This window comes from Nesoenas mayeri (genome assembly GCF_963082525.1).
Source record: "Nesoenas mayeri genome assembly, chromosome: 15".
In the NCBI taxonomy this organism is placed as follows: Eukaryota; Metazoa; Chordata; class Aves; order Columbiformes; family Columbidae; genus Nesoenas; species Nesoenas mayeri.
In genome coordinates this window covers 220,999-235,794 of record NC_137559.1, presented here as the reverse complement: position 1 = coordinate 235,794, position 14,796 = coordinate 220,999, and the positions used below count along the sequence as shown (strand labels likewise).

The window sequence follows — 14,796 nt, the reverse complement described above, 5'->3', positions numbered from 1 at the left end:
ACAAGCTCTCCAATAACTAGAGTTTTGCAAGAGCTTCATCTTTTTTCTGTGATGTCTGACACTAGAAACTAATCCACTTCACATTTGAGTTATATTCAAGATCTGAAGAAAATCGTCTGGTTTTCAACATTGTGAAACAACGAATATGCAGTTCTGAATGTATCTCTCAAGACTATTTGTATACTCTTCCATATGTTTTTATTACATTTTCTTAATATACTGTCACTTGTCTGAAGTCTCGGTTGTCCGTTTTGTCTCTGAAGTGTCTAGTTACAGACGAATTCATACTGTGATTTTTATTTTTATTATTAAATGCTATCAAACTGTGATGCACTTATTATTCACTGGTCCTGCATCAGGAGATGAGTGGGGAACCTGTATTAAATACAGTTCATCTGAATAATGTCTGGTTTATACAAGCTGTGTTGTTCAGAGATGTCTAAAGTTTGATCTTTGTTTTTTTAAAAAAAGCACTTGCCCCACTGTAAATATATAGCATGTAAAATTTATATAGTATATAAATACAGCAAAGTTAAAATGGATTTTTTACTTGAGTTTACTTGAGTTATTTAACATGCAATATGTCATGCGCATTGACAGCTTTCAGAGTGTGATACTCGAGGTCAGATCGTCCTTTCGGTGGTAGGTGAGAAGATGCTGCCGGTGTGACCCGGAGGATCAGTAACTTGGACTCCAGCTGCCTAGACAAGAGTGCAGAAGGCTTCTCCTTTGGCGTTAAACGCTTCCAAAACCCGGCACCGGGCTGGAAGCTCAGCAGTAGCTTTTTACTGTGTGTGTGACACTAAAGAAAGAAAGGAGCAAGGTTAATGTTTTACTAAATACTTAAAGTAATATTTTGGTACATGGAGAACATCATAAAGCCAAACCATAAGTGTACCCTGCATAATGTTCCTATGGCAACGGTTATGTGAAGTTACATAAAGTAACATGACAAAGAAACCACGTACCTTTCCTGTATCTGGCTTTTTTTTCCTCCTTTGTCCTCCGGCTCCAGGATTCGGTGTCTTGTCTTTCGTCTGACGAGTAACTCTGCGCAAGGGTGGAAAAGGAGCCGGAGCGCGGGGCGCGCGGCCGGGGGTCCCGCAGGGACGGGGCTCAGCAGAGCGGGACTGCGGCTCCGGCAGCCGCTGCTAATGGGGGGAGGTCTAATTAACCCACCTGAGGAGCAGAGATCTGACTTCTCCCATCTCACCTTGCACTGAAACTCATGGGACTGAAAAACCCCCTTGACTGAGCGTGGCTGTCACGGGACGCAGCTGTGCACGCGCCCCTGAAGCAGCCCGCCCTGCGGCTGAAGGCTTTTCTCCGTACGCCCCACAGCTGGACCGGGTGAGCCGAGAGGTGGAGAAAAGGGTAACTAATTATAACACATGCTGCAAAATGGAACCTTCATCTCAAAAACAAAACATTGCCTCCCACGTATTCTTGGTAAATGAGGAGCTACACAATAGTGCCGTTTCACACTTTATTTTTGAGAAAATCTCCAGACTTAAGTAACAGGTCTTAATGATAAATGAAAACATTAATATTGCAGTGGATTTACATAGAACATCACATTTTTAACAATGATTGATACAGAGTATTTGTCATGCAAATCACTTGTGTACACCAAGTAATACTTATATCAATACATATCTGTACAGTATTTACAGTTTGTATTTAAACTCTAGCTAGAAACATTTTCCAAGAAAATATAGAAATGAAACTGGTAAGCCACAAGTCTTAATTTGTAGCATTTGGTCTACAACAGACCGAGCTTTTCCAGCAAGCATATCTACATAGATATGTAATAAATCTTAAAAATATGCATTGTTTTTATATATATGGAGCATTATAAATGCTGCTCAGTTTACAAAGGTTCGGTTTTGTACCAGTTTAAAACAGTTCAAGATGTTTAGTGAAGCAGAGCCTGTTTTGTCGGGATACTGTGAGGCTGAAGTCAGCCCAGCGGAGCCCAGGCGCTCCGCACGGCTGCCCCGGCTCACAGCGGCCCCGCGGCCAGCGGCCGGGACACCGAGCACGGCCGGGACACCGAGCGCGGCCCCGCGGCCGGGACACCGAGCACGGCCGGGACACCGAGCGCGGCCCCGCGGCGCCGCGCAGCGCGAGGAGCTGCGGAACCGCACGCGCCGGCGCCGGGAAAGGGCCGTGTCGGCGGCCCCGCCGGGCTCGGGCCCGGGCTCGGCACGGCCCCCGCCACGCGCTCCGCCCGAGGCCGCCGCGCCGGCTCCGGCTCCCGCTCCGGCAGCCGCCTCGGGCTGGGAGCCGGCGCGCAAGGGAAAGGCGAGAGATCCTTCTTCTCTCATGGGTAGTACCTGATTTGGCCGAAACTTTCACAAGCCACTTTGTTTTACTGGCCTCATGGCCAGTGGAAAGTTTGGGCCAGTTTCACTCCCTGTTAATACTGTTTACAAAGAACATGTGAAATCAAATATTATCACACACAAGAACGCTATTCCATTAGCTTTGGTAAATAGACATATTGAGCACCACAAATAGCTGTTTAAGATGTTGCATTTTAATGCTAAGAAATAATATATTTCCTGCTATAATATTCTCAGTTACATGTTACTCTAAATAATTATTTCTGCCAGATATAAGAACTTCAAACTAAATACAGCAAATGAACTCTCAAGGCGTTTCCTTCATGCGTACGGCAGACGTCCTCACCTGGGTAAATACACAGATTTTTCTGGAAGGTGGTATTTCAGAAGATAAGAATTGATGCAAAAGTGCTTCATGACTTATTAATGCTTTTGTAATGTCACATTTCTCCAGAAATACTTGATTTGCTGTTTTTTACCTTTACACTCATTAGTACCACTGACTCTGGCTTATCGCTGTTTGCATTACAAATCTACTTGTCCAAAGCCAAAACTGACGCACAAACTGCCTGAAAGCAAAGCCCGAAGGTGCGGAACAGAGGACCCGAAACGAGCGGCCTCGGCAGCTCCGCCATCGCGCTGCTTTGCAAACACAGGACACACAACTTAACTGCTTTCTATAGAGTTTAAAGGTGTTCCATTAAGCAAAGATGTCCCCACACTGACACTCACCCAAGGATTCTGCGTCCTTTGGTTGAATTTCACTCCCCTGAAAGCACTGGGGTCTGGGCACTGCCCCGGGCTGCACCACTCAGCAAAATCCGAGGGGCACAAAAGTATCTTTTTCTTTTCATGCAATAAAGCAAAACATCCACAGGCTGACACCCCATGAAAAACAAGGCGAGTAAGACAGGAACAAAGAAACAGACTCTCCCGTGTAGTTACCAGGAGACGTGACCCCGACGAGCCGCACACGCGCGGCTGTGCCGCGCAGCTCGCTGCCCGCGGCGTCGGAGCCGCTGCCGCCCCAGCCGCCCCGCTGCTCTGACGCGCCCGGCTTCACCTGCTGAGCAACGCCAGGAGAACACTGAACTTCCCTGTATGTCCAAAGTTTGTCATCAAGCAAAGGAACAAAACCTGCTCGCTTAACTACACAGGGCTGCATCTTACAAAAAGATTCCACCTTCCTGGATTTTCCGGTTAAAAACTCAAAATGCATATTAAATTACTGGGGGGTGCTTTCACATGCAAAGCCTCAACTCGTGCAAGCCGTGTCATCTTACTCCTTTAGTAGTAACTTAGTGTTAATTAAACTACAACATATCTAAAACAACACAAGAAGGATGTTGCTATATAAAAAGCAGATTAAACCGGTCATTAAGTCTCACCGCTATTGTGAGCGTATGAGCTGACCGGAGGGAGTTTTAGCAAACACCAAACCACGTCTGTTCTCAGTGTCACATCCACAGACTCGAACCTCTGCTGTCGGGACCTGCACGTGTCCCAGAGCCCCGCGGCACAGCCCCGTACGGCCCGTCACCCGCACAGCCCCGCGGCACGGCCCGCCACCCGCACAGCCCGTCACCCGCACGGCCCCGCGGCACGGCCCGCCACCCGCACAGCCCGTCACCCGCACGGCCCCGCGGCACGGCCCGTCACCCGCACGGCCCGTCACCCGCACGGCGCCAGGCTGCGTCTCCGAAGAGGAAAAGCTGCTTCCATAAGGCAAGAGAGCGAACCCAAAGGAAAGCTTCACACAGCTGTTCACTCGCTGTCAAACACACGACAACACGTTTCCTGTGAAACTGATACTGAGACTGTGGGTTTTCTGCTGACAGAAAAATGAAGTGCTAGGTCAGGTCACACGGTACTTCTGATGCATTTTAGTGACAGATGAAAGTCTTATCACCACTCCTCCTTTCGCGGGCAATGTGCTCAAACAACAGGAATAGGACATTTTACTACGACCTTCAAGTTCCTTCCCTCCCAACCCAAGTAAACTGGAGGTGTAACTAACGTCAGTGAAAACAAGGCTCCTGAGTTTTCAGCTGAATTAAGTTCCAATATAATCATCCTCTGGGATTCGAAGCTTGCTTCAAATTGCACATCAATAACTTTACCTTGAAAGGTCTTGTCACGGTTTGGTCTTAGTAAAGTGTATATATATATAAAAATTACAGTTATCTTAATTTAGCTTGTCCAATTTTTACATTATCACTCAACTGCACGCTCATTTGTATGATGACGCAGGTATACAAGTTGCTGATCGTGTTCTATTTCTTATTTGCAATTCTTCGTTTCCTTGTTGCCAGCATATCGTAAAAGGGATCCCTGCTGATACTTGCTCTAGAAGGAAAAAAGTAATCGTCAGTTTGGTTAACAAAGGGTTTTGAAAACCAAAACTATGTTGTTTCTTTCCCTGAGGACGACTCCGCACTCCTACTGAGATAACGGACGGTTCACTTCCGAGCATCACAAGTATTTCTTTAGAAAAAGACGTTACTCAGCTGTGATTTGTTGAGAGTTCATACCTTCACCTTGACCATTATTTATTTCTGCTTTACAAACCCTACAAGATGAAGTCAAGCTGTGAAAGTTTAAAGCTGCACTGTGAACATGCTCGAGATACACGTCACGAAAGTTGATTATTAGGTGAAGCAAGAATCTATAAGATTAGGGTTAAAGATGGTTCACACAAGGCTTTACATCCGCTTTACAGAAACATTTAGCACCCGTATTTTCCCCATCTGAGCTCGCAGCACTATTGCCTTAGGACCCGACAGGAACGGGAGACCTGTCAACCCCACACAGCCTGTCGCTCGCCCTGGCGGATGCTGCCGTATCAGAACACTTCAAACAAGTTGGAACGCAAGTTCTCTTCGTATCTTACTCCAAAAAGAGCTTACACTCAATTTCTGAAATACATTTACAACTTTAAACTCACTTAATAGATTTTATCCACTCTTCCTTTTCCTCCGGGGTGGGAGCAGATATCCTGTACACTACGTGGTTGCCTTCCACCACTCTGCCATCGGCTTCAGTTTTACACGCTTTGATTACTTGACCTTTATGACTGGGGTTGTAGAGCTCGAAGCAGTTCTGAAGGGCAGAAATTAAGAAATAAATTTTAAAAACAAAACAAAACCGACAAACATCTTAATCGAACACTACACCTAAGTTCTATACAGTTTACTTCATTTATAAAATGAATGTTAAAATATCTTACTGGTTTTCTAGGGTCTTCAACTTCTCTTATGCTCAGATTTTCTAGCGGAATAATTCCTCTAGGTTCTTTGTCCTAAAAATTAAAAAATTACCACATCATTAGCCACTTAAATATCCTGATTACAAACACGGTTCACTGTAATATATACTCACTGTTGTGTATTCGAAGTAATACAGGCAGTTATCAGTCAGAATAAACCATCTCCGTTTCCACGTTTTCACTCTTCCCCCTACAACCAGAAGGTGCGGCTGAATTAGACGCGTGTCGCTGTCAAGGCTTCAACAACGGATAAGAAAGTAATTCCCTTATCCTCGTCTTTCAAAATATGGGTTAATTACTTAATCGTAAATGGATCAGGCACAGGTGAGCTGAGGCCACAGAACGCGTTATCAGCCTCCTGAGGCAGCGTTAACCACGGCGTTGCGAGCAGCCACCGAGCCGCGAGCTCTGAAGTCGCACGTGCGTCCCCTCGGACACCGCCAGGCCAGCGCTGCTCCGCCCGGCCACCCCGGCCGTTACAGGGACAGAGCGCCCAGCAACGCGCTCAGCGCTGCCGCAGCGCGGGGGGCCCGTCCCCAGCGCCACCCCCTGCTCCGAACAGGACCAGCCCTCGCAGCCGCTCTGCACGGACAGCGGCCCCGCGATTACGCACAGGGACTCTTCTCTCCTTCCCTTCACTCCACTCATGAGCATTTGTGTGATTACGAACCTCTCTCTACTTTTGGATTTAACATCAAGTGCATAAGACGTTTATAAATATTATTAGCAGAACAAATATGATGTGTCGTCAAGCGGGAGCAAATCCTGTGCCAAAATGTTCTGGTATCAGCACTTCGTATTTTAAAAACGTGTTCTCTTTATGGGTTAATGCATCATTGAGTACACATGACAGAAGAAACACTGCTCCAAAAATGCCAAACTTTTCCTGCATTTTCAGTTTAGGCAAGAGCAACCACAGAGCTCCTCTTTCTTATTCCTGCTAACGTCCCGCCATAGGGAAGAGTTCCTCTGAGCACACATTGTTGCCTCGGCCCGTCCTGCCGGTGGCTGCTCCACAACATGCCTGGCATTCCACAATTACATGATTTTAAAAACTCATTTCCAGGAATGACAATTGTAGATAAAGCATTCACATGTTATTAACATACAGGCTTGGTTCCACTGTAGTTATCTGGCTTCAGGAGTATGTCACCACCTGTGCATCATCCATTCAGCAGTGATTTAATCTCATTAACCCAACTTCTCAGTGGTTGATCTTGCTATCAAACACCCGTGCATAAGAGTACTATTGATACACACAAGACCCCCAACTTGATCCAAGTCATATAACTAAATCCAAGGCAGAAGCATATTTTTTTAATATTTTCGTTCTACTTGAGATAGCTGGGTTTTTTGTTTAATACAGAAATCCAAATCATATTAACTTAAAGAACCACTCTAGGAATATAATGAAATTTCTTGATAGTAGCCCACTGCGTGTTTGCATTGCAGACCGAGTACGCTGCACGTCGCGTCCTCCTTCTGCCGGGTTCCAGACCTACACGGTCACTGGTGCGAACTCTGCAGTGCTCAACACACTCGGTAAACTTTATGTTTCCACTACACGCACAAACGTCTTAAGAAAAATTCAATCTGCAAGCAGGTGCGGTGAAGTAGGAGAAGGCAAAATAGTGCAAGATGCAGAAGCCGTGACAGAATGAATGGCTGAGTGGAGACGGTGAGGGAAGAACTGGTGGCACCTTAATACAACCTCTGTGACAGATCCTTAAATAAAGCATTCCAGAAACAGTCAAACTGGCACGTAAGTCACTAGAAAAATTCCCATCACCTGGCCTGAGAGCTGGTTGAAGCATCAGGAAATATTCAGGCTTGGAATGGAAAGCTGACGAACTTTAGCTTGACCCACTTCCAGATCACAGAATCAGCAGCCGCCCAGGGAAGCCGGCTGCCGCGACAGTCGCGCTGTCCCCGTTACATGACGCGTTTTCATACACCCCATGCTCATCGCCATGATTTTAAGTCACACTGTGCTCTCTAAAGTTAACAGGTTAACATCATTTAACATTTTTATGGCACAAAAAGGCTACCGTGTTTTTCGGGCTGGCAATAACATCGGCTGGCATCACATGTCCAGGTTTGCCCAGTTCTAGTAGAAACACAACTCAGCAGGGGAGAGGGTGAAACCAACAGGCACACAGGTTGTATCAGAGGCAGCTCAAACCGAGCAAGGGTGTCTCTCAAACAGTGGTATCGTGTCAAAACACAATCAATAAAAAATAACCAGGTAATAACCATATATTTAAAAGAAGACCTGCTTATAATTTAAGGCAGAAACACCAGACTTACAACACACCTCCCAGAACAATACGAAGCGCCAAGCAGCAAGTGACATTTGAGTTTGCCTGACAACATTCCCTCTCTTTGGAAAAGCCAGACTTCTCAAACCTGAAAACTTTTGCAATCAGTTCTGATGAAGCTTTTGTCATTAAACACTTCCCAGCTCCAGGACAGTATTGATGTTGAAGCCAGAAGATTAAATATCTCCAGCAACATCCCTCCTGCTGCTCCCTTTGCCCCAGAGCAGCTCCAGCGCTCACGGGAGTCATGGAAATGGACCCCGGGTCCCTGCTCCACCGAGCCAGGAGTTGCTCTTCTCTTCCAAAAATACCAGCACGGGAGGGTTTTTTTTAGAATAAGGAACTGTTCTCACATAGAAGTCTCTCTGTCTTCCCGCCCTCCGTTACTTCGTTGTGGCTGTCAACAGCACAGAAACACTATTAAAGCTTGAAAGGCAATCTAATCTGTACTCATCAAGTTTGCAGGGGTCACCATATAACATGCATTTAATACGCCTTTACAACAGGCTAAAACCCAAGAAGCTGGCTGATAAGGCTCTGTGACCCGTACACACTGCGTGCAAGATCAACGGGTAAGAACTCGTGATAAGCAAACATTCTTTTCCTCGGCCGAGCCTGCTGCAGGCTCACAAAACAACAAAGGGCTTTAGTACCGTAGTTCGTACCTTCCTCCAGCCCCCAGCCTTTTAAAGATTAAAACTGGAAGGAATTAAGTTAGCAGAAGAGGCTCAAGAAAATCACAGTATAAATCCATAAACGCTTACAGAAGTGGAGAGATGTCGGTGTGTACTTCTCAAAGAACGAGCTGATCAAAGGCATCTCAAACAACAAAATAAAGCAGCGTGATATCTTGTAGGTAGAAATCTAAGGAAACCACAAGAAAAGGCCACAACAAGGCAGAATGTGCAGAAGGAGGAACAGAAACACTTACCTATGTAAGCCAACGTACGATTATTTTTTTGCAACTCTGGGCAAAGAACAAACTAGAGAACAAGGTAAAAGAAACCACCTATATCAAACCGAAAAACAAGGGGCAATGACTTCAAAACCACCGATTTCGGAATTGAAGGCAGTGTTAGGACTAAAGGCAGCAATGTATCTGAGGTTAGCAAATTCTACCCAAATCTTCAGCACATTTCTATAGTCTGAGATGGAAAGAGAGATGCACACTTCAAGAATGTTTTTTTCCTCTCAGTTAGTTTAGGTACCACTAGGTGGAACGGACTCAGAAACCGTACAATTATATAGATGATCAGATTGAAGTTTGAGGTTTTTTCAGAAAAGAAGGTTCCCGTGGCCGCGAGATGAAGCGACAGAAGAGCACCAGCGAGCAGCAGCGCCGGGCGGGCGGCAGGCAGCACCAGCGCCCCGGTCAGCCACGGCCGCCCCCGCCCCGGACCCGGGCGCCGAAGCCCCGTCTCTCACAGGCAGCCGCGCACGAGGCGCTCGGTAACCGCCGCGCCGCGCCAACACCGCCGCATGTCTGCCTCGAACCGCGTCCCCTCCTGTTCGGTGGAGTCATGGCGCAGATTCCCCTCTAACCAGAAGAAAATATTACACAAACCAAGCTATTTGCCAAGAGAAGCTGTTTTAGGCAAGGAAACACCTCCCTGTGCAAAATTATTGTAACTTGGATATTAGGACAGAGAACACAGAAAATAATTAGAAAATAAAGTGGATAGCAGAAAATTTCATGGTACTAACACCACTAATAATGATGACACAGAAAAATCTAAAAGCTCATAATGTCTCCAGCTGCTCTAAGTGAGGATTCGCTAGCACTCAGCAGCTTTCAGTTTTTCACTTGTAGCACTCGTTTTCATTACACCATGCTTCGAACAATGTAGAACGGAACGATAATTCAGGTTTACCGAGATAAAAGGTGTCTATATAAAGGCACCGTCTGAGTCTGGAGAGATAAAACCAGAGCTGCTGTCTGGCCGCCAGGTCTGGCTCTCAGACTCGCACAAAGTCACCTCTGAACAGCTCGGAGCAGCAGACTCGCGCCGAGGCTCTCAAGCCAGCGCCAGGCCGAGAGCTGCGGTGGTCTCCAGGACAGGTGAATTTTACCACACACGGAAGTTTCACGATACCCACCTCCTGCCCAGAGGATAATCAGCACAGCTGGAGTACTCAAACAGGGCCACAAGTAATAAACAGGAAGGGCTGACTATAAGAAAAACTAAATACAAAATACTGTCTTGATATACTCAGGGTTTGGGAGTTGTCTTTGTGTTATTTATAGTTTTATCTAAAACCTTCTATTTCAAGTTACAAGTATTATCACAACTAAGCACCTGAACTCTCACGCAGGAACACAGTCTCCTTCACACTTCAACAATACTGAAACTCTCAGTATCGGCATCTTCCAGAACCGAAGGAAACCCCGTCCATTGCATTGCCAGGAGAGCACGAGTTACCAGAGGTTTCCACAGGTCTAAATTTGATGCTCATTTAAGTGCCTGTTTAGAAAGCTAAATGTATGATTTACAAAGGAAAATAAGCAAAGAACAGTTTTTATAAATGGATAATAATCAATCTTTCAATAATCTAATATAATTGATACACAACTAACAAAACCACTCTGGAACTTTATTACAAGAGTAAGACATTTTCTCTCAGGAGAAATTATTCTTCCCTTGTTACGTTCTGCAATGAACAAGAAAAGAAGGTTGAATAGATGTCTTTATTTTTCTCCTTTATAGGTGAGCAGGTTCTTTTGCAGAACACACACGTGAGCACCAGTGACCATCCTGTTGGTGACACCGAGGACAGACACTGACACGCCAGTCCCCAGAGCACCAGTGACCATCCTGTTGGTGACACTGAGGATAAACAACACGCTACAATGCATTTGATTAAAAAAAAAGACAAAAAAAAACAGGAGGAAGGAGGAAGAAAATTGAAGAACGAGCAACTGAAGAAGAGGGGACTGGAAAGCAATCGGATACGTACCTCCTAATGCAGAATAAGCAGAGACAGCCAGTCACAGAACAGAAAGGTGATAGAGGTCATAGGCCATAAGGAAAACAAGAAGGCACATTTAAACCACTCATTAAAAAAATCATAGCCAAAACCAAACCAAGAGAAAGTCACAAAAAATATGGAAAAATAAAGACATACCAAAAAAGTATTTGAAGATAAATCCCTTTTTTGTACGCAGAAAACTGAGTTGACATAGCACCCGGTTTTCTGCAATGACCTTATGGAGACCCAGCTGTTATTTCTCAGTCACAGCATGTAGCAAATACCACATGGTGTTTCCTTTTTGTCACGGAGTTTTTATTTCTCATAGATCAGAAATAAAACTCCAAAGTTTGGATACACAGAATAACAAGTAACAACCTTTAGATGTAAAGGAGTTACTATTTTGGTTCATACATTTTTAAATACAAATTATAAAGTTAATCCTGTTACTTTCACAAGAAAGCAGATAGACAAGGAAACAGTAAACACGCTAACAATGAACAAACATATAGCAGCAAAACTGCCCTTATAACTAACCTAATTTCAGCAGCCAACCTTCTCTATCTGGATTAAAAAATGTGTGCGTTAGATCATTTCCATCATCCTCTGGAATTTTAAACGGCTCATTCTTAATACTTTCATATAAATTCTAGAAGAATAAAAAAAGAGGAGAAAGACCTTATTAATAAATGTCTAACAGAAAATGCAATCAGGACATCTTAGTGCTTCTGAGACTTTATAAAAAAGCATAGGAGGGGCTTCCATAAAATTCTGGAGCACCCATTCTCAGCCTTTGTTTACTACTTTGATTAAGTGTGATTTTAAACTACTTCATCTACAAACAAGCGTCTCTTTAACAGATTTTTATAAGCACCCCTAGCAAAGGCCTTTTCTCTTCGGCGGCAGCGTTCGGTACTTCCAAGGTTTCAGCGTCCGGTCTCATTCAGTGCAAGGTTTGCCAAATGGACCTGGGTTTCAGAGGGTGGTTCAGACCATCACACTGTCTCAGAGAAATAGGTATTTTCATTGATATCTCAAGGGACAGGAGGAAACTCCCCAAGACACATGGAAAGAAATTAGAAGCAGTAACAAAACAATGATTTTTACTATTTTTTCCATCTTTGACTTATCCAGAAATACTATTTTTTCTTTTTTTTTTTTCCATAAGAAGCCAATTGCACAAGAATTTTACCATCAGCAAACTACTGAGAGATATGCAGAGCGTCTTCTCTGTACTCCCGCGCCTCCACGAGATGGAACGCAGGGAGAAGGGGCTCAAAGCGGCTGTGCACGCCAGAGAACGGAGAAGGGGCTCAAAGCGGCTGTGCACGCCAGAGAACGCTCCTCTCAGCCACGCGGCGGCTGCGCGCCAGAAAGCGCCATGACTGACGGCCCCTGGCAGGCCAGCGCCATGACGGCCCCTCCACAGGCCAGCGCCATGACGGCCCCTCCACAGGCCAGCGCCATGACGGCCCCTCCACAGGCCAGCGCCATGACTGACGGCCCCTGGCAGGCCAGCGCCATGACGGCCCCTCCACAGGCCAGCGCCATGACGACCCCTGGCAGGCCAGCGCCATGACGGCCCCTCCACAGGCCAGCGCCATGACGGCCCCTGGCAGGCCAGCGCCATGACGGCCCCTCCACAGGCCAGCGCCATGACGGCCCCTCCACAGGCCAGCGCCATGACAGCCCCTCCACAGGCCAGCGCCATGACGGCCCCTCCACAGGCCAGCGCCATGACTGACGGCCCCTCCACAGGCCAGCGCCATGACGGCCCCTCCACAGGCCAGCCGGGAGCTGCTGTGCCTGCCTCTGCGCTTCCCGCCACACACAAAGCAAGGCCTTGTCTTACCCGCTCTAACTTACCCGTAGTAGTTCTTCTGGAAGGTCTCCACCTTCATTAATTCCACGATTCATAGAAATAAACCTCTCTACTGTTGGTTTATCTCTTACATTCTGGTTGTGCAGACTGGTATTTAACATAATGATTGCAAAGGACAGCACATAGCACGTATCTGAAAAAATATTTGAAAAGTTATCTTAATGTGTTGTGGCACAAACCTGTAAAATGGACCGATGAAGTAAAAGAGACAGGCAGTCAGAAATCCCGAACACTAGACACGAAAACAGTCTCAAATCTTTCTTTAAACTGTTAAGTAAGCCTAAGGAGAAAAAATACGTAACTATTCAAATTCAAAGCCAATATGGGAAAAACAGCCCAAGAGCATTCAAAGGCTGTTTTCAGTTCTTTGAAATCATGGCTATCGGCCTAAACGAACATTCTACTTGAGACAGTGAGGCGTTCCTGGGCAGAACAGTCTCTGCACACAGATTCTGCCTAGATCGTGTCAGGAGATCCTGTAACAGACATGGTCAGACTCCTACTCCAAGCACTTCCAAAGCTTTCTCCAAAGAGAAAGAACAGTGTCTTCAAAATAATATTTGAACTGCATTTAAACAGAAGGAAAATTACACTGACTCCACTTCTTGGCATACACAAGGTGGCTAGTACCACTGAATAACATCAAAAGATGACAAAGGAGATCTTATGCCTCTTGACACGGTTATGATTATTCTCCCAGAATCCAAGTACAAGATCCTGAGTAAGAAAAAGCAGGACAGAAACCTCTCTGCTACATAGAGGAAAGTGTGCTTGCATCTTCAGCATTTCGTTTTCTGTAAGTATTCTCCTCTCTAGCTGTTGCAGACCTGCTGTACGTTAACCTTTGTCTGGCCTATTTGTTCCTCAAACGAAGCGATCAACAGCAAGCTGTGTATGTAACTGAAGAGACCAACAATGTCAGGACACAAGGGCATCCTGTGCGGCATCACAAAGCTCCATCAGCTTTTAGGACTTGCGTAATTCTGAAGTAATTCAACAGAAAACTGAGGGGCATTTCTAACTGAGATAAATTATCGCTGAGCAGACTGCTAAAGAGAAAGGACACAGTCCTGACAACGAAAATGGATGACCTTCTAGAGAATATACTATAGCCACACATAGGTGGACTTGATACTGAGATAATGAGATGTAAAGTCCTTATAACCGACAGACAAGGCTACTGAACCTATTGGCCTCTTCTGCCTTTAAGCCTCTGAGAATCTTATTTTCCAGCTGCCAGCAAAAATATTTGGTGACATTTCTAAAGTGTGTTTCCCACTTTAAGTGGCTTAGATATATATTAACGCTGAAGTTTTATAAATGGAAATGCATTCTGACCATAAGCTTGCACGTCCTGGAAACAAAGCGTAGGATTAGACAGTTGCATTTGCTGAGTACTTAAGAACTACTGTTTCCCGTGACTGACCTGTAGACTGGAAGACTCCTGGGTTACAAAGGCAATAGCGTGAAGCAAAAGCTTCCATCATACGATCAATTTTTTGAGCCTCTCCTGGGAGTCTGAAGCTCCACAGAAACTGCCTATAAAAGGGAAGAATAGTTGTTGGACTCATTCCAATATTTATATATTAGGCATATATTACTAATAATCAGAAACAAAACAAAACCAGCAATGTCTGTAAAACGTCCTAGAACCACGTTCTCAATCTCTCGACACACAAGTCAGGAGCTGCTGTAAAGCCACATGCACAGATGGCTAGCCCGGTAACGCAGCCAGCAGCACCGCATGCTATCAGGCAAGATACGGCACTTCGTGTTCTGAGACTCCCCTTTTCCAAACTACTAAGCAATTTTCTGTATGCATCCCATTTTTGTCACGAGAATGCTATGGGAAACAGTTAGTTCAATCCACCCTGGCTACTACAAGCAATAAACACTCAGATTTTATTACAATGTAAAAAGACAGATTATATAAAATATTTCTGGTAGGGGAGAGAAGCAAGGAATACAAAACCACTTAACAACTGTACTTGAACTCATCAAGAACATTTTGAAAACAGC

General features: G+C 45.3%; 1 protein-coding gene across 2 annotated transcripts in view; it reads right to left on the bottom strand.

Annotated features, from left to right (window-relative positions):
- Nucleotides 1–4,556: 4,556 nt before the first annotated feature.
- CYTH3 (cytohesin 3) overlaps nucleotides 4,557–14,796 on the bottom strand; it is a gene marked incomplete at its 5' end in the record, with an annotated part of 41,172 nt that continues 30,932 nt past the window's right edge. For both annotated transcript variants that reach the window (XM_080354151.1, XM_080354150.1), the window contains 7 exons: nucleotides 4,557–4,691; nucleotides 5,290–5,444; nucleotides 5,572–5,643; nucleotides 5,724–5,800; nucleotides 11,433–11,544; nucleotides 12,762–12,910; nucleotides 14,204–14,316. In XM_080354151.1, the coding sequence (XP_080210277.1) occupies nucleotides 4,619–4,691; nucleotides 5,290–5,444; nucleotides 5,572–5,643; nucleotides 5,724–5,800; nucleotides 11,433–11,544; nucleotides 12,762–12,910; nucleotides 14,204–14,316 (751 nt within the window). In that variant the 3' untranslated portion in view covers nucleotides 4,557–4,618. The remainder of the gene's footprint in view (nucleotides 4,692–5,289; nucleotides 5,445–5,571; nucleotides 5,644–5,723; nucleotides 5,801–11,432; nucleotides 11,545–12,761; nucleotides 12,911–14,203; nucleotides 14,317–14,796) is intronic.